We start from the raw sequence: 24,858 nt of genomic DNA, 5'->3' as shown, positions 1-24,858 counted from the left end.
AATATGAGATATTTACAAACTCCATTCACCCTCCACCAACTTAATAAGTCAAAGTCTTCACCACCACCTTCAATAGGATCTCCAAGATATCTTTCCACATCATTATTGATGATCTCGGCTTTCTTTGCTCTTTCTCTTTCAACCTCCTTTCTAACAAGGTACAACCCTTACTTGAAGAAGATACCCCCTCACTTGATGTTTGAGTACCACTAACCTCACTAACACCACTTCCCCTTCCCTCTTCTTCATACACCTTGTAAAGCTCATACAAGAGATCTTTCATTCACTTTCTTTGTATTTGCTTCCACCTTTTCATCCATGTCCCCATCAATAATCTCAAAATAATCAAGAACCTTTTCAAGCTTATGACGTGGATAAAGAACAATACCAATGAACACATAGGGATTAAATTTTTCAAAACTACCGCAATACTTGTTATACTTGGCTTGCATGGGTGATATAGTCTCCAATGATATTGGGTTAGATTGTTCTTGCAAGACACCATAAATATGAAGTAAGTCACCAAAAGTGTTATGAATAGTAGGAGAATTAGAACCACATGCCTTTAAAGGGACTTCATAAAATGGCCTCAAGAAATCAGCAAACTGCTCCCCATACTCCCAATCAACACTTGCTGGTGACCCTTCTTTTGGCTTGTCATTCGTGTCACCTTGAAGCCTGCCCAAAAATTACCGGCATAATCTTCTGTCATCCTATCATAGGCTTTTTGAAGTTTCAAAGCCCGTTCCAACATCAAGAATGTGGAATTCCACCTAGTAGGGACATCTAAAATCACAAGCTCTTTGCACTCTACTTTCACCCTTTCAACACACTCTTTGAAAAAAATCAAGTCTTTGTGGAGAGGACCTAACATACCTCACTGCATTACGAATTGCCTCAATTGTCATCCTCATTACACCCAACCCATCATTCACAATCAAGTTTAAAATATGGGCTACACACCTAACATGCAAATGCTTCCCTCCATGCAAAAGTGCATTAGGGACCCGCCAATCACCTATCCTCCTAATCAACTCCCTCAATGCAACATCATTTGATGAAGCATTATCTACGGTAATCGTGAGAATCTTCTCTATACCTCACTCTAATAAACAATCCTCCAAAAGCTTAGCTATAGACTCTCCCTTATGATTTGGGATCATAGAAAAATTAAGAATTCTCTTATGCAACACTCAATCATCATCAATAAAATGTGCAGTGAGAACCATATAATTAATGTTTTGAATAGAAGTCCATGTATCGGTTGTAAGACACAACCTATATCTACTCAATTGATCCATCAATTTTTTCTTTTCCCCCAAATAAAGCTTAAGCACATCCTTTGCTATTGTCTTACGAGAATGAATTCTCCAAAAAGGAAGAGCTCTACCCATAAAATGCCTAAAACCTTCTCCCTCCACATGAGAAAATGGTAACTCATCTAGAATGATGTACTCCACACATAACAAATTAAGCTCTTGTTGAGTGCATTCTACACTACACACCTCACTAGTTGGTTTTTTAAAAGACAAAATCTTTTGCCTTTTAGCTTTCAACATCTCAATATTATGGGGATACTTTGGACACTTTTCCATATGATTTATAAGGTAGGTGGTACCATTCTTCCTAGGATCAGCAAAAAAGTCTTTTCTGCAATATTTGCATTCACCCTTAACTCTACCCTCCTTCATTTTCCTAATATAATGACCCCAAATATCTGACCTTTCTTTCCGTTTCAAAGCCTCAAGAATGCTTTCCTCACTTTCATCATCTTCAAGCACTATTGGTTGACTTCCTTCTACTTCTGGAGTTGCAGCAGAACTTCCTTCGTGAACCGGTACAAGTGTTACAGATTCACCAATACTAGTATTGATCTGCAAAATAGAATTTACAGCAAAACAGTTTCAGCAAAAATGCCCCAGCAAAACAGAAACAGCAAAATAGAAACAGATATAAGAAACTGCAAAACTGCTCCAGCAAAACAGAGACAACAAAACTGTCCCAACAAACCATAAACAACAAAAAGAAACAGCAAAACATAGACAGAAAAAAGAAACCGGTAAAATTTGGCAGTAAGATTAACATGCTGCAAGTATATTTTCAGTTTGCCTTCTTGATGATTGCTCAAATAACATGCTGCAAGATTAACCACAAAAGAATGATTGCTCAAAGTCATCTTCTCTAATTCGCAAACCAGCAAACATGTCACTTCAAACTACAATGAGTCAATGACACCAGAAAGTAACAAATGAAAATTTCTAATATGTGCAACCAACAAACCAGCAAAATAGCAAAACAACAACAAAACAGATGCAGTAAACCACCAAGCAAGTGGAGCAACAAGTCTCTACACATCCAAATATCCAAATTCCAGAAAATCTAAAAGCAATAAAGCTAAAGTTAAACAAAAATGCTACCTGAGATGATGAAGTTGATTTAATCTTCGGATCAACACTAGAAGTAGTACCAGTTGATTTAGATTGCCTCTTCATTTTCTACAGATGCATATTAGACATAAGAATAAAAAATTAGCCAAAATAAAAGTTAAACAATGAAATCTCTTAAATGAAAGAACAAATCAGTAAACCTTATCAACTCATTAGTTACCTTTCAATCGGAAAACACTCAAAACAGATTACCCAACTTCGAACTATTGAAGTACTGATCTGGAATTCAAAAACCCCTGAAGCTTTACCTCTTGATGACTTTGATTGGAGGAGACTAAGATGTTTTGCTGAAGGAGAAAGAAGGAGAAAACCAAATTAGGGACTGAAGATGTTCCAAAAGCTTGATGAGGTCGATGCAAAGACTGAGAGTTTGAGTTCGATGAGTGATATTACCTGGATCGGATAATATTTGGGCTGGCGGTTGATGGGCGGACCTCCGGCGAGCCACTAATGTGATGATTTTGATGATGATTCACGTCTTCACGAAGCACCGAATGTCGAATTGCTTAGGGCTCGAGAGGACGAGAGAGACAGAAACTCAGGAAAGGATTAGAGGGAAGGGAAATGTCGGGGCATCGAACTGGCAAAGTTAAATTAGGGTTGGAGACACTAGCATAAAACGACGTCGTTTCCTTGAATTCGGTTCTCGGTTTGGTTCGGTTCTTGGAGGACCGAAACCGAAAACCGAATCGACAAGAATCAGTTCAGTTCGGTTTTTCCTTTTTCGGTTCGGTTTTTTTTTTCAGCTCAGTTTTTTTGGGTTATCGGTTTTGCGAGCCCACCCCTAATTTTATCTCGTTTCCGCAATTCCGCTTATTTTCTACAAAATAAATAAAAATGAATTAATTACATATTTATTAATTGACTTAAGATTGGCTTATTTCTAGTGTTTTAGATATAATTACATGCATATAAATGTGTATAATCAAGAATCGCAGTGGACGTGACTGCGGCAGATAGAGGATCCAGTGAATGTGGCTGCTAGAGGACTCACCAGCTCAGACATCCTCAGTGGAATCACTCCTTAACACACACGTCTTCCCACGGTGGCGTCAACGCCTATTGGTTTGGAGGAGGTAAGTATTTGCCATTTTCAAGCTCATTTGAGATCTCTTGAACTTTCAGAATGTATCTGATCGTTTTGTTATAATTCCGATGCTAATGAAGCAAACATGGACATGAAGCAATATCCAACTAATCGCTTACAGAAGAAAGATCAGTAATGCTACCTCATGATAATGTGGAGTGCCAACATACATTTGTTAATTGTTATAATTCCTTGCTATTTGTGATTTTTCTTTTTCTTGCAATATTATTATTATTATTACTATTAATTAAGAAGAAAAAACAAATTAACGTTTCGTATGAGAACAGCAAATGGAAAAAAAATATATCTTATAAAAAAAAAAATATGGAAAAAAAATAAATAAAAAGCTTTTCCTCTTTTCATCTAGATTTAAAAATTAAGATGATGATGATGCTCCAGTACTCGGCAGCACTACGATGCTCTCTTCCTCCCGACCATTCAACAGTGCGTTCAGTTCTTCCCAACATCACCTCTGCAACATCATCGTCATCCAATCTAACAAGAAGGGAAGTTTTATCCACTGCTTTAATCTCCACCACATTGGGCTTTACCGTGACTACTCCTTCAAAGTCCGCCGCAGCTGAGTTCTTGGAACTACCCAACTCCGGTGGCGTCAAGGCTTTGGACCTTCGTGTTGGTACTGGTGAAGTACCCTCCGATGGCGACCAGGTTATCTTTCTCTCTCCTTTACATAACATGAAGTGGTATTCATTTGGTGAAGATTGAGATAGGGGGTTGATGGGTACGTCTCACTTTTTAACCAAATGATAGTAACAGATTACTACTGCTTGCTTGTGTTAAAGTACTGAACACAACACAAAAGTTGGGTGTGCTGTTCTGTTTTCTTTGTAAAACCCTGTAGTTTTATGTTTTGTTGCAATTGAGAAAGTGAAACAGTTAATTAGTTAAAATAAAACTGCAGATTGTTGCTTGGAATGCGACTTATTCAGGATAGACAATTACATTTGTAGGAAAATTTAACACATAGCTATCCGGAAAGCTCTTGCAGTGTCCGCAGTACACTTTCATCCGGCTTACGCTTTAATTTGGTTGTTTAGGTCTCTGTTCATTACTATGGAAGGTTGGCAGCAAAACAAGGATGGCGCTTTGACTCAACATATGATCACAAAGATGAAAATGGTGAACCAACTCCTTTTATATTCGTAGTTGGGACTGGGAAGGTAAGTTCTCATGTCAATAACCCAGTATTATGACATGCTAGTCTTTACCATTGAATCATTAATCTTGTCAAGTTCTTGTTTAATACCACAATATTCACTTTCACTACTAGTACTACCTTTCACAATATTGTGCTGTATACAAGATACTACAAAAGAAAATTAATGGTGTTGTTATTGTTTGCATTCTGTTCATCATCCATTTTTGTCTGAACAGTATATGTTTACATAGAGCTACAGGACATTCATTCTTGGGCCTTGATGATATGCAGCATTAGTTAGCATGTCTTGAATTTTCTGGTCTTCTTTTCTGGTTCTTATTATTAGGTAGCATGGCCGTTTATCAATCAGGCATCAGTCATTATGACATGTATATTGTAGACAGATTCTAATTTATGCTCATCTTTCTTACTTTATAAGTTCAAATATAAATATGTAATTCCTCAAATAAAGACGTACTTATGCAAGGTATGCATTGATGTGAAACAACAACAGTGGAAAAAGACCTTACTCCCAACAAGTAATAAAAACTAACAGCTTACCTTTTGGCATGGGTGTCAAAGTACGTTTGGGAATAACAACTTCATATACAGCTCAAGCTAACCAACTCAACATCGAATAAGAGAGTCCCCTGAAATTTCTTTAATTTAAAATTTTCTACTAATTGATGTACTATTCTTGGCTGGAGTTATTGTGAGCTGGGAGGAAATAGATTTTAAAAAAATGACAAGTTCTGTGTGGTTATTAGTTCTTCAGGTCTACATCTATTAAAAACTGTTTTGTGGTTCAAATTTCTACTAAAGACTTGTGTTCTATACTTCCATGATCCATCTGTGATCAAATTGGAAGTGTATTAGATTTGGTATCATATCTTTGATTAATTTGGGAAAAAAATTTGGTGCCATATTGTGTAGTATCCTTGGCATTGTTCAATAAGTCAGGAAGGAAGTTCTGATCTTTGGCCTAAAATTTGTATGAATGTGATAGGTGTTCAATTCATCAGTAGGATTTTTTGTGGAGAGTGACTGAAAGGAACTGATTATGAATTATGACATGAATTTTTAGTATAACTTTCCCAAAATCTTCTGTTCATATGAGGATCTATTTTCCAAACACGTATGTAAATTGATAATATATGATTCTATGTAGCCAGTTGGCCACATCCCTCTTCTACCTTTAGATATGTTTTTGAACTTTACTTTGAATTCTCAAGTAATGTGATAATCTATTGATATTGATGGTGTGAATGTATATGTAGGTCATTTCAGGGATTGAAACAGCTGTAAAATCTATGAAAGTGGGTGGTCTTCGTAGGATCGTTATACCACCATCGCAAGGATATCAGAGCACGTCACAAGAACCGATACCTCCTAATGTACTTACTCTGTTTCTTCCAGATTCTTTAAGTCTGCTATCTGTTGTAAGTTTACTCTTGAAAAGGTGTGCCCAATCCTGTGTCTGATCGCTGGCCACTAGTGTCAGAATATGTTTTTCTTGGTGCTTTCTATAATGTGTTTTAAAGGGGAATTTAAAAAGTAATTCACTTGCATGAAGGTTAGACAGGAGGTTTAGAGAACAATGGAACATTGCAACTCGTATAGTGTAATAGATGGTACATGACTTGCCATGGTTGAGTGTGTGAGAGTGAGGGAGCTGTATGTCTCTGCCTCGAGCAAACTTTACACCTTTATCAGTAGTGTCATCACTTATGCAAGGAGTATTTAACAGTATGGTTGTTTGGAAGTTACTAATGATGAAATATGTCTAGCTTAATTTGACATCATGAGCTAGCGAGATACATATTCCAACAACATACATGCTATATATGTATTTTGTATGCATATAGACAGAAAGATAACCAAAGCCTTGCATCAACATGTTTTATTTTGCCATTAATGTATTTTCTCCCTCATGTTTCTGCCCTTGGTACTCAAATCTCAGGGTTTCTTTTTTTCTTGTTTTTCTTTTCTTCTCCCTAGTTTTTTGACAGACAGAGACTGTTTACAACCATCTTCAATCCAACTCGTCTTGCTAATGGAGAAGGTTCAACTTTGGGGACGCTTGTATTCGATATCGAGCTGGTCAGCCTGAGGCATAAATAAAGTCTTTCTTACTTCCGAGCAGTAATATGTCTCTGGTGGCAAAAGGTACGGTGGAAACTGATGTTGTCATTTGTAGTCAAACAAGGTCCATTCCACTGTTTATGTGTCAAAGCCCCAGCAGTACTGTCAAAACTGCTTAAGATTTTCAGATAAGAGATGGATTGTTGTAGAATTACAGCTCCACTGTCAAGATGATGTGTTATTAATGAAAGTGAAAATGTGATATTAGCATAAGCATATTCATTTGAGCAAATCTAAACACTGTATGTAACATTAATTCCAGAGCCGTGCTTCCCTGCTTGCCCACCCTGTTTTCTCATGTTGTAGGAGAAGCTCGGTATAGGTTATTGGCATCTTATCAATTGGTGAAGCAAAAGCTATGGACTAAACTTCAGTGTTGATATTGTATCCTGGTAGTTTATGAATGTTTGGGAATTCATTCTTGAGTCTCCGGTTCTAAGGTTAAATGCTATTTTTCCTTCTCTACACTTGAATTAATGCATATATTTTCTTTCTTTTCCCTTTTCTCTTCAACTCTCTAGTTATATTTTGGCTGATCTGGAACATGTTCCGAGCTAAACCCATATGGGGGTTCGCCAAATCTGCAATTTTTGCAATTACTAATCCCAGATCCTCTGCGCAATCCCACGTTTTGGGTTACAATCATAATATTATAACATTACAATATGGTATTTGTATAGTTAAAAGTACCAAAACTCTAAATTGATTGAATGATTTGTGGCTTTCTTTAATGCTTTGACACTCGTGTTTCTTCAAATCTAGTACCACATAAACTACACCATCGCGTTCTTGGATCACTACGTCTCTCTTTCTTGTGTCTGATTTTAAAGCATCTATTTGGGAGGCTCGACGGTGTTGCTTCAAATTCAAGTATGGTGAGCTCTACGTTTAGCTCAAGGTCCTTTGAAGCCGACCAATACCGTGTACATGCAAAAATACCTACTTACGAAAAGTTGACTAAATCACTTTGGTCATGTGCAAGCAATATTCATATAAAGTGACTCGAGCTAATTTTAGGCTCAACTCCACCATTCCCTTCAGTGCCTCCCAACCTTCTTTACCATATTTCCCGGATACCAGCCCTGTATTGGGGAAATCCAAGGTAGCCGAAAGACCGAAAACTCCTAAAAACTCCTTCACTACCAAAATGAAGCACATCATGTTCCTTGGATAGAGAGGTAAAATCACTGACTTTAGCCTTTTCCAACTCCACGTTCTTTAATCCTTGTAGCAAGAAAAGTCGCGGTATTAGTCTCAATTGCACGAAAATGACAACTAATGCTTTCCCTATAAGAAAGCTTGTAATTTATTAGTATCACTCTTGCCTTGGAAAACTTCATACATTACAATCCTCAACTTCAACAACACCTCTCCCTTCAGGCTCCAAGAACCAAATCACAATGAAGACTTCAAGGCCAGACCGGCGACGGTTCATCATTTCTTCTTTCTTCTTCATTTGTTTCCTCTGTGCCTTGGCTTCTATAAACGAAGTACGATTCGATAGTCTTCTGAACTTTGGTCGCTGTGCTCTTACAAAAACCAACTCTCCTTCTCAGATATATAATTCCTCAAGCACCTTGATCGAAACCCAGAAGACTTCATCTGAGGATGAAATTCGTGTACTTTTTGGCATTCTAACCCTTCCAGACCAATACCAACGACGACACTTCCTACGTTTAATCTATGGCACTCAGAATCCCGTGGGGGCAAAAGTGGACGTGAAGTTTGTGTTCTGCAACCTCACAAAGGAAGACCAGAAGGTACTCGTTGCTCTAGAAATAATGCGCTATGATGACATTATCATTCTCGATTGCAAGGAGAATATGAACAAGGGTAAGACTTACACCTACTTTTCAAGCTTGCCGGAGATTTTCAACGATACAGATGGGGTGTATCCACCTTACCATTATGTCATGAAAGCCGATGATGATGCTTACTTTCGGCTTCAAAGCTTGGTTGACTCTTTGAAGCCTTTGCCTAGAGAAGACTTATACTATGGTTATGTAATTCCATGCCCAAGCATGGACCCTTTTGTGCATTACATGTCTGGAATGGGGTATTTGATTTCTTGGGATATAGTTGAGTGGATCAGAGACTCAGATATCCCCAAGAACCAATTAGAAGGCCCCGAGGACAAAATTTTTGGTGAGTGGATTAGAAATGGGCATCAAGCTAAGAACAGGTTCAACGCTAAGTGGAGTATGTACAATTTTCCTGAGCCACCTACAAGATGTACTCATGAGCTTTGGCCAGATACGATTGCAGTTCATTTGTTGAAGACTCAGGAAAAGTGGATTCGGACATTGAAATACTTCAATGTCACTGATAATCTCAAGCCATCCAAATTGTATCATATACCTTAGGTAATATACTGACCATTTTTTCCCCAATTCTTTTAGTATTGCTGAATTTAGATAGTACAATCTCATTTGATGATTCATTCTTGCGCTTTCCTATATACAATGTAATTTTCTTTCTTTTCTTATGTGCTCTATAATTTGTAATCGATTTTCTGTTCAATCTTTCTTCGTTCATATGTTCACAAATATTAAAGCAAAGTTTTTGAAAATACACTTTTTCATTACTTCTGATTCTCCATGCTCTACACTCACTCAGAGATAATTTAGAATCACGTATACAAACGTATTTCAATCGTATGATAGACTGATGTCTATTTTTTTTTTTTTTTTTTTGTTGAGAAAAGACAATAACCATTTAATCAACAAAGCTTACAAATGGCTGGACATGACCCAAAACCCCAAGAAACCGCGGTTACAGAGACCATCAGGCCAAATGGCCCAAACTCTAACCACCAAATGCCTCCTTCCAAGGCTACATTGAGACCTATGAACCTGAAAGTTCTAGTATAACCTTGTAATCCACCACAAAGAAGACAGCGTCCTCTTCAACACCGTATCCGAAGGTACTAGACCACGTGTAAAGGATCGTTTATCAGCAAATCGACAACAAAGGTAAACCAGAGTTGAACCAAATCGTCCTCGTCCTCGAGACTGATGTCTATGACATAACTATTTTCTTATAAAGAAACATATATGACATCCTATAAAGTTGATAATTTTCTCCAATATCTTAATAAAAGTTAAAATTCGGAAATGAAATTGCATATTTAGGTAGTATGTCTATCTATCATTTCTTTGTGGGTTGTGAAATACACACTCCCCGTTTTAGATTCTACACTCTTTCTTTCATTTTTTGATTGAAATTCTTATAAACTAAAATACTAAAAATAAAAATTTAAGTTACTAAAAATAGAAACATGGGGTGTAAATTGTAAAATGGGGAGTGTCACTCCCCTTATGTGTTAGTCGTTATTGGTTGGATTGCTAATTCAAATATATATCGCATTGTCACTTCTCGAATTAACCACATATTTCACGCGGTTAGGCCATTCATAAGAATTAAGCATGCTCTTAGCATGAAAGGTTGGTTTGGTCATGCTAAATTACTAATTTATGGACAGTATCTCGGGATAGTTGAAGTTCTTTTGTTTGTTTCCATGGAAACCAGCTACACTATCTAAACCCATCTAATTGTATTACCAGCCATCCAGATATGCATAAAAGCCATGTTTTTCACAATATTTCGTTAAAAAAAAATGTTGGGGTCCTGTGTGGGTTGATACAAAGCAAGAATGTCCAAAAAGGAAAGTTGCACATGGATATTCTCTATCCTTCCTATGTAATATCTCCTCGTTGAACATTCCTTAGCAAAAACTGTTAAAACAGCGATAAGCGTGGCCTGTGGCCCACCATTGTACCGATATTGTCCCAACTCAACCACCCGATAGATGTTGGGTTTTAATCACAAAATGCCTCAGTACAATTGGGTGAGATCCACCCACTTATAAGTTATATTTTATTTGTCACTTTTTCAATGTGGGATCTTTCCTCTCCAACACGACCCCTCACGTGCAACCTAGCTCTAGGTATGCACGTGGAATTAATTGACAAACCCGATTTCCAATGATTCCACATTGGAAATCGGGTCACAAGTCCCACGTTAGAGACTTGACCAATCACATAACAATCTAAGGCCCACATCAGACACTTGGCAGTAATCCAATCGGAAACTTCCGATGGCCAATTTAATGAACCCAAACTAGGTCCATGATTGGAGAGGAGATTGGTGAATCAATTAATGAATGAACCCATATCCAGGTCCATGATGACGAAGCAATTGGAGAGAGACCCGCTCTGATACCATGTTAAAATAGCGATAAGCGTGGCCTGTGGCCCACCATTATACGGATATTGTCCCAACTTAACCACCCGATAGGTGTTGGGTTTTAATCACAAAAGGCCTCGGTACAATTGGGTGAGATCCACCCACTTATAAGTTATATTTTATTTGTCACTTTTCCAATGTGGGATCTTTCCTCTCCAACAAAAACATTGAAATAACGGAAATGAACATACACTTCTAATGTTCGGAGCGAGACTGTATTTATCTACTTGATATATCAATAAATTGATATGCACGTGAACCCTTTAAGTACCTCTGTCAAATTACTTGTTCTTTGTTTTTTAACAGATCATCACCAATCAATTTGAACAATTATTCTTTGATACCGACACTTTGCCGAACCACAGCTGAAATTTCTGTAGAGCTATTTTTAAAGATTAATGCACTAAATCCTATTCTAAGAACCCCCAATTAACAAAACCTATTAGCTAGTTAGGCTTGAGCCATGAGTGGTTGACCCAAAATCCAATTCACTGACGCTTAAGAACACCAAGTGACGGTGCAACACAGCTTTTTGTTTCGAGCTAGCGAAGCGGAGAAGTGTCCAATGCAAGAGTTGAAATGCTAACGTATTTTGAGCTGATAAAAAAAAAAAAAAAATTGCTATTATTGAACATCCAAGCACCAATAACCATATATAGGGAACTGGGAAACAATTGCCAAAGAAAAAGTATGTTTTTCTCAATGATTGGATGGATTCTATTGCTTAATAATGAGCCATGCATGGATTCTAAATTAAGTATGTTTTAGCAAAAAGATTTTACCAGTTTAATTTTCAGTCCCTTTTACTCATCTACTATAATACTATATTCTCATACGGATATAGGATCAAAACGAGAAAACATTATTAATTAAGACGTACATGCATAATTGCATAAGTACCCCCTTCAAACTTTAGCCAAATAACAATGGAGATGCCAAGGCCAGAAAGATTACGTTTCTTTTTTACTTCTTTTCATTTGTATCCTCTCTGTCTTATATTCTGTAACTGAAGTTCGATTTGATAGTCTTCTAAAACTTGGTCGTGGTGCTCTTTCCAATCAACGTGTTCCCTAAAAAATTCTTCATCATACACTTCACTTGACAGAAGATTTTACTCCACCTCCAATGACATTCGTGTACTTTTCGGAATTCTAACACTTCCAGACGAATACCAATGCTGAAATTTACTACGGTTAATCTATGGCACACAGAATCCGAGGGGTGATAAGTGCATGTTAAGTTGTGTTCTGTAACCTCACAAAGAAAGACCAGAAAGTACACAGTTGCGCTAGAAATAATGCTCTACGATGATATTATCATCTCAATTGCAAGGAGCTAGAATATGAATAAGGGGAAGATATACACCTAATTTTCCAGCTTGCCGGAGATTTTCAATGATACAGATGGGATTTATCCACCTTACCATTATGTCATGAAAGCAGACGATTTGCCTAGAAAAGACTTGTACTATGGTTATGTCATTACATGCTCAAGTATGACCATTTTGTGCATTACATGCCTGGAATGGGATATTTGATTTCTTGGGATATAGTTGTTAATGTTTAGAAACCAAATGGTCTAATTAATGTAGAGAATGAGAGAGAAGAGACAGAAAGATCAACACACAATGTATAGTGGTTCGTCTCCCGCCTTAGTGGAAAACTACGTCCACTTCAATATTGCACTATATGTGTTTGGGCCTACTGAATTGCCTGTGCCAAGAGCCCAAGTAGAAGTCTGCTTGGTTGTTGATTCAGTCATTTCATCAAACACCTTCTGGGCATACTCGAAGTACCCATTACATGCCAGAGCATCAACGATAGTGCAAGAGTTATTGCACGTGGTAGTTTCAGATTTCCAGAGAGCAATGTCAATGATAGTACTCCTTTTACGCTCAGCCTGGAGCTTGTGAAGCACCCAAGCGTACTTGAACGCACGCTTGTTTATCTCATCACGACTTTGAGACTCCACTGGTTGGGCTACTGATTCTGGATTTTGAGACTCCAACTCTTCTTCATCTGAATCTGTCACCATCTGCCCATTCTGAAAGTCGTCACTATAACTTTCACCATCACCATAACTCTTTGCACCGTCATTTTCCCCTTCATCCTCATTATCATCTTCACCATCTTTATCTTCAAGTTCTTTTTCATTTCTCTCCTGGAAATCAACTCTTATACTTCCAACTAAATTATGATTATGTAAATTGTGGGATCCTAGTTCTCCATACCTCCCGGCTATAGCCGTAGCTGAGGACAATGTCTTCCTTGACGCCGTAAGAGACGTAGCAACCATAGTAGCTGGTAGTGACCCAAACTTCAATGGCCTCGAGGCTGGCTCAGTAATCAGAGTTTTTTGACCGACAAGTAGTTCATGAAGCTCCTCCATAATCGCAACTGCCGCCTTGACGTTGTGGTGTGGGAATACATCGCCATTTCTGGCCTTGATGACCCAGAGACCGCACCTCTGGTACCTCTTAGACCTCGAGTACTTATCCACATCACGGAGCAAATCTGGGTTTCGGGTCTTTTTGGCAACTCTTGCTTTTGCACCCATGACGACTCTACATCTGAAACCCAGAAAAGGCTTGCTATGGAGAGGAAGAGGTTTTGGATAAGGAAATTGGAGTTGGGGCACAAAAGTTGAGACTGAGGGTGACTGAAAGGTTGGGATTGAAGGAGCAGAATAGTAAACAAGTGGGGTACGCATGGTTTTGGTGGAGATGAAGTGTGAATTAACACTGCTAACTGATGGTTCATAGGAAATCGATGGATAGATCCAGGGAATTGGGTTAGAATCAGGTGAATAGTAAGTATGGGTTGATGGAAATTGATGAGGGAAAACATACCCATTAATGATTGTTTGGCGTCGTGGTGGTGGTGGTGAGTAACTCGGTTGGAATGGAAATGAAGGAGGAGGTGGCTAGCTTGGTTGCAATGGAAATTGGGTAGAGTCACGGGTAGAGCTACCATAAGAATGATAAGGAGAGCCGTAATACCCGCCGGAAATCCCACCGCCGTAAGCCGCCGGACTCGTCGGGAAAGGCCCCAAGTTCGGGCTTTGATACCAATTGTTACGATCCCCGGGATCGAAACCATAGAACGACATCGCAAAGGAAATGAATTAAAGGAAAGCTAAAGAAAATACGACGATAAAAAATGATTTTTCATTGACAGCCCTTACATCGGAGATAGATTGCCTTGTATAATTCTCTCTACAACCAACCCTAGATACCCATTTACAACATGACCCGGCCCGAGTCCAGTAGGCAGCCCATTTAGGAAAATCAACACATTAGCCCAAAGTAACATATAATTGTAGCACAATAGTCCTAACATAAAGCGTCGATGTATGGACATGACTTAAAATACGCTAGGATGCTGGCCTTTTTGTCGTCGCTCAAAGGTTGGACATATCTTGTGTTGACAACCATGGTTGCTAGCAACGTGGTTGCCCCAGTAGCGTTTTGGATCCGCCACAATGGTAACTTCATTACTAAAATCTACTGAGGTTCAGTAACCAACACTCTGGACTACAGTGATCATCACTAAGGACGGTCATAGGTCCCTATATAATCGATCCTATTGATCGGCTTACCATGTTTAATTGTTTATACGACTGTATAATGTTCATCATCCATAATTCCAATCTGCTCATCAACTTTTGGCGCTGAATTTATTCACTTTTGATGTTGCTATCAAGGGTATCATTGTGGAATTTCTAAACTCATCACGTAACCTACAGTTGCTATATGGAGGCAAATATGATATTCAGCTACTAATGTTTAGTGCTCTAGTTCCCCATGAGTATCAAGCTTAAATTGCACTAGGCACTTCGGTAAACTGCTTCAGTGCAGTTGGTCTGTCTAGTTATACATGCGGGATACAAGCAATTTATAGCCACAAGGGTGGAATCATTTCCAATCAGACCAAACCAAGGCATTCAGTTTTCACCAAACTCAAACGATCTCAACAAAGACTACACCGACATCAGTCAGTGTAGTTCATGAGCAGTCCAAAATCCTGATACAGACTCAACATTTGAATGAAACACAGGCACATCCTTAACATGATAGTAACAAGCAAAACCTTAACAAAAGCATACAAGATCACGTCCTTGATATCAAAATTTTAAAATTGTCTTCGACGAAATCCAGTTTTCAGAGAATAAAAACAAAAAATGGAAAGGTTTCTTAAAAGGTGCCATATTACAAAATACTTCTAGGCCTCAGTAATAGGATACTCAAACACAACATCTCTGCCCGACAGCTTCCGATAAACTGCAGAGAAGCTCTCCAGCTTGTATTCTGTGTTGTTTCGCTCCTTGGGGTCCAAAAACACCTGCCCAACAATACCATAAAACATAAATTAACATGGTAGAAAACATACAAGTCCAACATATTAAGAACGATTAAACATACAGTATTTAACTCAACATACTACATTCTCAATTCCCGTATCCAAGTGTCTGTCTTTTACCATTTTTGTAATGAAACCATCAATTAGATAATAATACTTCTCCATTCATGCCTTAAAACATTATAACCTAATTTTCTCCTTTCCTAGTGTTGATAAGTGAATGTCACTCTATATAGATCAGAGAAAAAAGTTTTATTTTTCCCTTCAGTGAGTCATGAAGGCTACCTTCATTATCTTTGACCCATCAAGACGATATCTGGTGCGCTTTCCGACAATCTCAGCAGGAGAGACAACATCCTCCAACATAGCCTCGTGGACAGCAGTTAGTGTGCGAGTGCGGGGCCGTTGAACAGCAGAACCTTTCTTTGGAGGCCTCACGATCCTACGTGTAGCAATCAGGATAACATCCTACCAGATAACAAACAAAAGAGGCACTATAAACATTACAAAACACAATCATAAGCAGATAAATATAACAGTACGAATGATAGGTGAATCGCTTTAATCACAGGCAGATAAACAAATAAGAGAAGAAAACCCTACAATTAAACAACAGACAACAAATGTAGATCAAAACTAGCAACTGGAGAAGAAAATTAAAATGGTCACAGTCTTAAGGCGCAAACTTTAATACCTAGACAAAGGTACACTAATATCAGACGAAAGACCTAGTCTCAGTTTGCTCTATGAAGGACAGAATCAACAAACAAAAATCAGTAATCACCTTTCCGCTGAACTTCTTCTCAAGCTCCCTCACAAGACGAACATGGATCTTGCGGTAAGCCTTCCTCAGTCTATAGGGTACATGGACAACAACAGCCTTCCTGTTTCCAGCAACATCAACTTGACTGCACGAGAAAAGCAAGATTACTACTACATGATAAGCCACGTTTCATAGTACAGATAAACACAGTAAAACCATTCTTACACTGCTGAATTTATATATAGATCCTTCAGCTCACTTTTCAGCTCCTGGTTAGTGTTCTCCAAATCGAAAAGTGCCTGCGCAGAGATCAACTCGTGAGAAAAACAAAAACATTACAACTACAGCATGACCGAGAAGCACAACAGAAAGCAATATAGCTTACTTGCGCAACCGACTCTTCAAACTCGGTCGGCTCGGCATCCTTATCCTTGTGAATCTTCTTCCTTGAAGTAAACATCTTAGACAAACCTGACTACAGAAAACATAGTTAACATTTCTTTTCAAAATGCAGTGCTATGCTCATGAAGGAGAATCAAAAAACTAAAAAAAATAGCTTTCAGAATCGAATCGTTGCGGTTCTTTCAAAAACAAAAAAAAAAGCAGAGATTGAAAGTCTGAATCACAAACAGCAAATAAAATCTAAGATGCAAATATGAACTCAAAGCAACTTTATCACAAATCTAAAGCTTCTTTCCAGACGAATCTAACAAATAATCAAGCCAGCACATGCTACGACCGTGGATTTTGAAGTGAAGGTTATGATTTTTGTAGGTTGAGAAAACGAAATTGAGATGCATTTCGATACGCTTAGGGAAATAGAGAGTGATGTGAAGTGAATCGAATGTGTTGAAGTGGAAATACCAGGAGAGGAATCGAGAGCTGGGGAGAGAGAGGCGTGCTTCGAGTCTCAAAACCCTGTAACTCTTTGTTCGGCGGATGAGAGAAACCCTAGCGAGTCGTTGGAATAAAAATGGTATGGACAGGGCGACTGGGCCTCCAAGTGAAACGGCTAACGGACTTGGGCCTTGTATTACTACCCAGTTTTGTTCGGGTCAACTGAAGTTGAGTTGACTTGGCCTTCATGCTTTTTTTTTTTTTTTACCTCTTACCGAACGAGAAAGTTAATATGAGGCTCTTAGCTAGGACTTGACAAAAGCTGAAATCTTTTCTCCTCTAGCTACCCCCAAAAGTTTCATCCTTCAAAGAAATGGCCTATGAAATATAGGCCGTAGGAGAGAAATCAAATGCTTATTTTTTGCAAGAGAGCCATAAAATTTGCGAAAACAGTATATGTGAATGTTGCTGTATTCACAATAGAGTATTCTGGGTGGAAGAGGAAGCGAGATTTGCCATAAGAGTGATAAAGACCGCCATGGCTGATGGGAGTGGAATGAATGATATGCCGTTTATTTCCATATTTTAGTTGAATTTATTTCCATATTCTAGTTGAATATTTATTTTGTTAACAACTTTATTAGTATATAATATAATGTAATTGAACAAAATATTATTATAGAAGGCTAAATCATTAAAAAGAAAAGACTAAATTATTGAAATGCGATACTTTCGTTAAATATCTTTTGAATAGGTTGTGTTCCATGCACATGTCAATTGTGGGTGGAAAATTTAACAGAAGTTGGAGATTTGTATTTTGCAGGCCCGCTCACCTGCGGGACGAAAATAAAGGGACAAAACGGGACAAAACCATCCCAGCCGTTGGATCTTAATTCAGTTGATCAAACGGATAAAACGGCAAATCATTAAAACAAATTTTTTTTTAACCTATTATCCAATCCCGTTTAGTCTCATGGTCAGTTACTTGGTCAGTGACATGGGCAGTTACTTGGTCAGTGACATGGTCAGTTACATGGTCAGTTACGTGACCAGTTACTTGGTCAGTGACATGGGCAGTTACTTGGTCAGTGACATGATCAGTGACATGGGCAGGTGACCAGTTACTTGGTCAGTGACATGGGCAGTTACTTGGTCAGTGACATGGGCAGTTATTTGGTCAGTTACATGGTCAGTTACGTGACTAGTTACATGGCCAGTTACAGTTACTTGGTTAGTGACATGGTCAGTTACGTGACCAGTTACAGTTACTTGGTCAGTGACATGTAACAGACATCCCAATTCACAATCACAAGTTATAATCATAATGCAAAAGAATATACACAAGTTCTGGGCAGTGGATGAATGAAAAAACATTCATTGAATGACAACCCAACTGATGCATATTACAATCCATTACATATAAAAAAACTTGTGATTATGCTGAAACAAAACAGAAGAAAGATCAACTTCATCCTTTACATGCTAAGTGGTGCTAGATTTTGGTTCATTCCAGAATACAAAAATAATAGAAATCAATCTTGAATTTGTAATAGTTCGCACCCTTGATTCAAACCCAAATTCCAATGAATTTTACTATTAATAAATGTTTAATTATTCATGAGTCTCAAACGAGACCAACCCCAGTGATTGAATGAGCCAGATAGAATAGAGAGAGAGAGAGAGAGGAGAGAGGGGGAGAGAGAGAGAGAGCAGCGAATGACGATGGGTAACGGATTGGGTGGAGTCCATGAAGGTTTGTACAGTTTCTTTCACCCCTCGGATCTGGTTCATTTAAATCTAATGGTCATAGACCATCTGTCCCTTTTTGTCCCTGAAAAGTAGTCCCGCAGGTGAGCGGGCCTGTTGTATTTTGTACCAATCAAGACAAGATTGAAGGAGTATTTGTACTAATTGCAATTAAAGTGAAATGCAAGTGCCATCAAGAAGATCAAGAATAAATCCATGTATTATTTATGATAATAACGCTTTATTTTCTTGCCGTAAATTAAAGGAGATTAGGGCCTAGATTACTTGAGTTGAGTTGGTAATAATAATCAGTTTTGGTAATCAATTTTGAATTGAAGAAAAAAAAAATCTCATCTAAAATTGAAAAGTACACAAAATCCAATCCGGCAATAACCAAGGAAAAATGGCAGCTAGTAGCCACCAATTGCAATGGGGGCATAAACGTCATTTCAGCGTTTACTCCTGTCTTTCTGGTAAATCAAAGCGTGTCTCCTTCAGTCAAAACTCAAAACCCTTCCTTCCACAGCCAAGGCCACCACTCAGCATCCGCCACGCAATCCCATTCTCCAATCAAATCTCGAGCTCGACCCGCTTAGACTACCCCCAACTGCAGATAATTACCTCCCGATTTCGTACTTACTGGCCTCATTCCCTCTTTTCTTTCGCACCACACTCTTTTATATTCGGCCCGAAGCGTTGCTTTCAGAACCTTGTCGCCGATCCTCTGTTTCTCTGTAAGGCTTCTCTCTCTCTCTCTCTCTAGCTAAGCTTTCCTCTCTATGGATTCATTTCACACTCCAATAATCGAATCTACAATCTTTATCTGTTTGTGTTCGATTTGCTGGAGAAAACCAATGTTTGTATTTTTTTTTTTTTTGGTTAATTTCTGATTACGTTTGAGTTGGGTAGTTAGTGAAAGTGATTCATTTTTAAGGCTCTCTTGTTTGACTTTAATATGTTATGAGACCTTTATTTCAATGGCCCCCAATTCGAAGCCGAGATGTTGGTTTAGTGAGGTAGTAGTATAGGCCAGATTTGGATTTGAGTTTTGGGTAGCTGGATTTGAAGTGATCAAACTACTATTGTGTTTTTGTGTTGAGATCTCAAATTTGGGCTCAACTTATGTGTACTGAAGACTGTGTGATAGTGGTTGTATTGATTTTTTCTTTCGCCTCGAAAACAATTTACGTTTGTGTTTGCGTGTTAGTGTGATATTAATCTCTACTTGTTTGCTCTGAAAGAGTTCATCGACTAGGGAGTGTTTGAGGCATAAGAATCTTTACTATTATCACTGTTTGGATAAAACTACCTTATGACTTATTTCCAATAGAATATCTGTTAAAGCACAACGTCCAACTTCTTTCTCTATGATGATGACGACCTATATACCCCGCTTTGAGTTTACTTTTTGGTAGATGACTTTTACTTTAGAATCTTATGCGTTTTCATGTTGAAATCTGTGTTATATGTATTCATAATTTCATGTATGTAGTTTTCTGGTGTTGTGTGTTTCTATTTTTTTTTTTTTTTTTAATTCCGGGAGGACAATGCACTGCATTTAACTGCTTGCGTCTTTGTTGTAATTTTGATTTTCCCATTAGCAGGATATTCTTGCATAATATCTATGATTTGTTTGTGTAATCAACTCATGTTTTCTTGCAGGATCTTCTAAATAGCTATGGGAAGCAGTCCGGCGCCATTTTCAGATATCGGCAAGAAAGCAAAAGGTATCAAGCGTCAGAATTGCTGCTTAGTTGTTTAAATTCTTGAACCATAATTTGTATGAGAGAGCTTTCTATATAATGTTGTCATCACGAAAAGTGGAAGCCACATAATGGATGTGTCTTGCTGGTCTATTTCCTTGCTTGTGGTTCTCATACAATTTATTTATTTTTTTTCTTGCTGCATGGTTGTAATTAAAAGCTCGGTTTTCTTACAAAATTACTTTTCTTTGAAGTTGTAAGTTAAATTGCTTACAAGTTTCTTGCTATCTGCAGACCTTCTGACCAAGGATTACAACTTTGACCAAAAGTTTACCCTGTCGGTGGTGGGCTCTACTGGGCTGGTATTATATAAATCCACTCTCTAAGTTTTAGGTTCTTTTCCCAGTTTTCATTTTATCTGGTTGGTTTGTTTGGCGGGAGAGCTAAACATCTATGCTTTAATAATTAACTATGGTAGAGTTCTGTAGTTGATATTCTTACAACTAGATCTGTACAGATAATTGTTACTAGAGCCTCAGCAAAGGGAGAAGTCAGTAAAACTATAGAGCATCATCTAAAAAGTTAATCAAGTCTCTCTTTAACAAACTCCCAAAGATTCTACCATTCAACAGTCTACTTTTCATGATCTATGTGTGGCACTGTCAAAGTGGCTATATACAGAAAAATAAATTTTATGTTAAGACAAAGCTTCAGTGCATGTCAACAGAATTCTGATTATGCGGTTTCTGTCAATTTTTAGTTGCGGTTTACCAGTATATGTTTGCAAAAGTTTCTTTTTGGTATCTTGTGCTCATTGACAGAAAAAGTTTAGATATGAACATTGTGCTCATTTTATTTTCCACCCAATTAAACTAATAAACACTAATTAAAATTTTTGTAACTAATTTTAGTTAGCAGGAGCTTCATTCTTCACTTTGCTTCCTAAAACTTGGATATATGTATTTCACAGCATTAATCTCTTGTAGAAAGGACTCCTGTTCATACAACTTTTGAATGCCTTATAATTTTTATGAAAGTTTATTTTAATTGTATCTAATGCATATGTCCTTCCATATTTATCTCATCATTGTCTCAGCTCAAGCTGTGTATGTTGACAGAAGTGTGCTGCTGTTTTTTCACACCCTTTAACTAACAATATATTGTAACTTGAATGGGTATCTCTGTTGTCAATGGCTTCAGTTGACACAAGAATAGAACTAGTTACCTTTCAGGGTTTATGTGCCTGTGCTTCTTTGCTGTGACATAACATATTAACTGATGTTTTCTTTTTGTCTCCCACTTTTGATAATTTTTTTCATCAAAACTTATCTAAAGAAATAGTGCATTCCGTCATTGAAGTGTCAAAAAATTATTGGAGGCCGAGACTCATATATTCTGCCGTATGCTTTGTTTGCTTATAGAAAACAGTGGTTTTTTTTCCTTTCTATCTCCCCCACTTTGTTCTGATGACTAATCATTCTTGTAATCGTTAATATGGCAGGGAATTACAGCTAATGGTTTGAAGAAGGACCAGATTTTTGTTGGTGATATAAATACCCTGTACAAGAGCGGAAACATCACTGTGGATGTTAAAGTTGATACCTATTCAAATGTAATGATTTTGTTTTAAGTGATTAAGTTTTCCATGTATCTTTTTTGAGCATATTGTAGCTAGTTATTTTACTAACAATCTGTTCTTGTTTGTCACAGTTCTTTATTTCTTCCACATAATCTCAAGTGTGTCTGTTTTTAAAAATTTCTTTGCAGGTGTCTACAAAAGTGACTAAGACTGATATCTTGCCAAATACCAAGATAGCATGTAGCTTCAAAATTCCAGATCACAAATCTGGCAAGGTCAGTAAAATGCAGCTTAGAATGCCGTTAAAAAGAAAGAATTATGGCCTTCCAATATAAAGTAGTTTAAAGATGGTTTCCTCTGTGCATCTTTTTTATTTGGTCTGCAGGGATATGATGACTATGTTTCCTACAATATAGAGTTGTTTGATATGTGGTTTCCTCTGCACATGTTTTTAACATGGTCTGCAGTGATATTGTTACTATGTTTCCAGTTTTATTTATTTATTTGGATTTTTGTATGTTTTTTTTACAGTTGTTAGTCTTATGGCTCTGTAGAAGATTATACTGATCCGCGCTTTTATTAATCTTTTCAATTCATAGAACAGTCTTTTGACAGTTGGTTGGAAGATATCAATCCCACTTGTGGGATAAGAAAGTCAAAAGAAAGTAGAAATGTGAACATACTGATTTTTCTAATAGGAAATATGTTTTAACTATGTCTGTACAGTTTACAGACTCTTCACAGATATTCCCTTAAATTTCAAACTTCAAGAAGTGGATTTGATTGTTAAAAGCAAGCTTCAGCACATGGGTTTTGGTCCAGAATTATAATGTCAAGGTTGTCAACTTGATAGACGATTTCAGATTGCATCTGAAAAAACGGCAGCTCCCTTAGCTGTCTGGAAAAGGCAAATGTCACCATGTATCACGCAATTCTTAATTGTATTGTGGTGAAACGAATAGGGACTGGAGTAAATTAGAATTTTATTCAGTTTTTATTTTTATGCTTGCAATAATGAAATAATTTCTCCCTTAGAACTTACATTTTTCCTCTAAAACTTAGCTTTAGCAGACGTGTTTCTGATAATGGAATGTGTGTGTTTACGTCATATTGATTCTTTCTGGTAAAAGTCTTGAATCTGTTTCTTTATGTGATTGCAGCTGGATGTGCAGTACCTTCATCCTCATGCAGCTATTGATTCCAGCATAGGCCTTAACCCAGCCCCTCTTTTAGAGTTATCAGCAACAATTGGAAGTAAGGATCTTAGTTTGGGTGGTGAAATTGGATTTGACACAGCATCTTCTTTGTTGACCAAATACAATGCTGGGATCAGCTTCAACAAGCCAGATTTCTCTGCTGCCCTTCTGCTGTAAGTACTGATGAAACCTCATGTTTCTTGCTTGGAAAAGTAATCATGCGTGTTGCCCTTTGCTTTTTTATGCTACAATAATTGACGTTTCTGTGATGCATGACATAAAGAATTCAACCTCGGTAATTTACATGGCAATTGTAAACAGGGTTAGTGTGTCCAATATCGGTGGCAAATACAATTTCCCAGTCATTAATATCCAATGCATCTTCCTTGTACTTGGTGCTTCATTGTTTGGACCCCTCATTCTGGCAACTTTAAAATCTTGGTTCAAATTATGCCATATATTATAGTTCTTATTGGCCAAATAATTTAAGAATTCCAAGCCCCATAAATTTCCTCCTAGATTGGGTTGACTTCTAAGTTCCAGTTCAAATAAAGGAGACCACTAGCCTTTAAGCTAGTGGTGAATCTGTACCTGTGGGCATCAAAGCTTCTATTGTGTTGTGCCAAAGCAAGTGTTCTTTTTTCCCCAAAAATGTTTCTCAGGGGAAATGATAGAAATGAAAAATAAATAAATAAATAAATAATAGGGTCCAGGGCTTTGCAGTCTATTGGAAGTTCATGGTCAGGAGTAGATAACCATGTCTGCAATTGCAGGTGTTTTTATTTGTGTTGCATTTTTTTTCTTTCTTTTTTTAATCTTCATAAAGTTTTGATTTACGTCCAGTCTATAGTAATTAGTAAGCTATATTCATTGTCGTTAGACTTGAAATCATGCATCTATTGTTCTACAGTTTAAATATCTTAGTGTTCAAGGTTTTCCCTGACAGCATCCACAATTTTGCCAACTTCTTGACTGTGCATCTGTGCCCTTAGTTTCGTGTCACTGTGTTGATTTCCTTTGGCATTGATGCAGGACGGACAAAGGACAGACATTGAAGGCAACTTACATTCATGCTGTTGATTCCGCCAATGGCACTACAGTTGCTGCCGAACTTACCCATAGATTTTCTACGTCGGAGAAGAGCTTTACCTTGGGAAGTGCCCATGCAATTGATCCACATACTGTGGTGAAAACACGCTTATCTGACAGTGGGAAAGCTGCCTTACTATGGCAGCGTGAATGGAGACCGAAGTCACTAATTACTTTCTCGGGAGAGTATGACTCAAAGGCGAGTAGTGCAGCCCCAAAGTTTGGTCTTTCCCTCGCGCTCAAGCCTTGAAATGTACAACTACTGGCTTGATAATGTCTTCTGCAATTTGGGATACCTCTGATCTTGTTACATTTCTCCCCTGAAGTCAAGGGGTACCATTTTCTTGCCAAATTATAGTGGAAAAACTAAGATTTGGTGTAGTGATAAATGTTCTACAGCATTGTTTGGGAAATTGGACCCATTTTTGGAAAATCTTATATTCATAACATTTATTGTCGTTGAATTTTCACAATGGTTGATCTGCTAACCAGTGTGTTTTACTTTCT

General features: G+C 37.7%; 4 protein-coding genes across 6 annotated transcripts; 3 read left to right on the top strand and 1 right to left on the bottom strand.

The window, feature by feature from the left end:
* The first annotated feature begins 3,888 nt into the window (after positions 1-3,888).
* Positions 3,889-7,260, top strand: LOC112200072 (peptidyl-prolyl cis-trans isomerase FKBP17-1, chloroplastic). Of its 2 annotated transcripts, none has more exons than XM_024341081.2 (4): positions 3,889-4,203; positions 4,593-4,715; positions 5,971-6,087; positions 6,692-7,260. In XM_024341081.2, the coding sequence occupies exons 1-4, from the start codon at positions 3,916-3,918 to the stop codon at positions 6,812-6,814; spliced, it is 651 nt and encodes a 216-aa protein (XP_024196849.1). In that variant the 5' UTR covers positions 3,889-3,915; the 3' UTR covers positions 6,815-7,260. The 2 variants fall into 2 exon arrangements, with proteins under 2 accessions (XP_024196849.1, XP_024196848.1); XM_024341080.2 differs by having other exon boundaries at positions 5,971-6,132.
* Positions 7,261-8,141: 881 nt separating this feature from the next.
* On the top strand, positions 8,142-9,362 carry LOC112200236 (hydroxyproline O-galactosyltransferase GALT3). Its single transcript, XM_024341263.2, has one exon. The coding sequence runs from the start codon at positions 8,236-8,238 to the stop codon at positions 9,196-9,198; it is 963 nt and encodes a 320-aa protein (XP_024197031.1). The 5' UTR covers positions 8,142-8,235; the 3' UTR covers positions 9,199-9,362.
* A 5,727-nt stretch (positions 9,363-15,089) lies between these two features.
* On the bottom strand, positions 15,090-17,205 carry LOC112195864 (40S ribosomal protein S7). 2 transcript variants are annotated; one of them, XM_024336091.2, is made up of 6 exons: positions 17,066-17,205; positions 16,587-16,676; positions 16,427-16,500; positions 16,223-16,346; positions 15,724-15,906; positions 15,090-15,420 (listed from the first exon to the last, which is right to left on the bottom strand). In XM_024336091.2, the coding sequence occupies exons 2-6, from the start codon at positions 16,659-16,661 to the stop codon at positions 15,301-15,303; spliced, it is 576 nt and encodes a 191-aa protein (XP_024191859.1). In that variant the 5' UTR covers positions 16,662-16,676; positions 17,066-17,205; the 3' UTR covers positions 15,090-15,300. The 2 variants fall into 2 exon arrangements, with proteins under 2 accessions (XP_024191859.1, XP_024191860.1); XM_024336092.2 differs by having other exon boundaries at positions 16,587-16,672; positions 17,066-17,196.
* Positions 17,206-19,425: 2,220 nt separating this feature from the next.
* On the top strand, positions 19,426-24,858 carry LOC112200191 (mitochondrial outer membrane protein porin 4). The gene is made up of 7 exons (XM_024341214.2): positions 19,426-19,518; positions 20,447-20,511; positions 20,782-20,849; positions 21,989-22,099; positions 22,255-22,341; positions 23,227-23,435; positions 24,295-24,858. Exons 2-7 carry the CDS (start codon positions 20,463-20,465, stop codon positions 24,599-24,601), a joined length of 831 nt encoding a protein of 276 aa, XP_024196982.1. The 5' UTR covers positions 19,426-19,518; positions 20,447-20,462; the 3' UTR covers positions 24,602-24,858.

Source organism: Rosa chinensis, chromosome 4 (genome assembly GCF_002994745.2).
Source record: "Rosa chinensis cultivar Old Blush chromosome 4, RchiOBHm-V2, whole genome shotgun sequence".
NCBI classification, from domain to species: domain Eukaryota; kingdom Viridiplantae; phylum Streptophyta; class Magnoliopsida; order Rosales; family Rosaceae; genus Rosa; species Rosa chinensis.
This window is presented reverse-complemented; position numbering and strand designations above follow the sequence as displayed.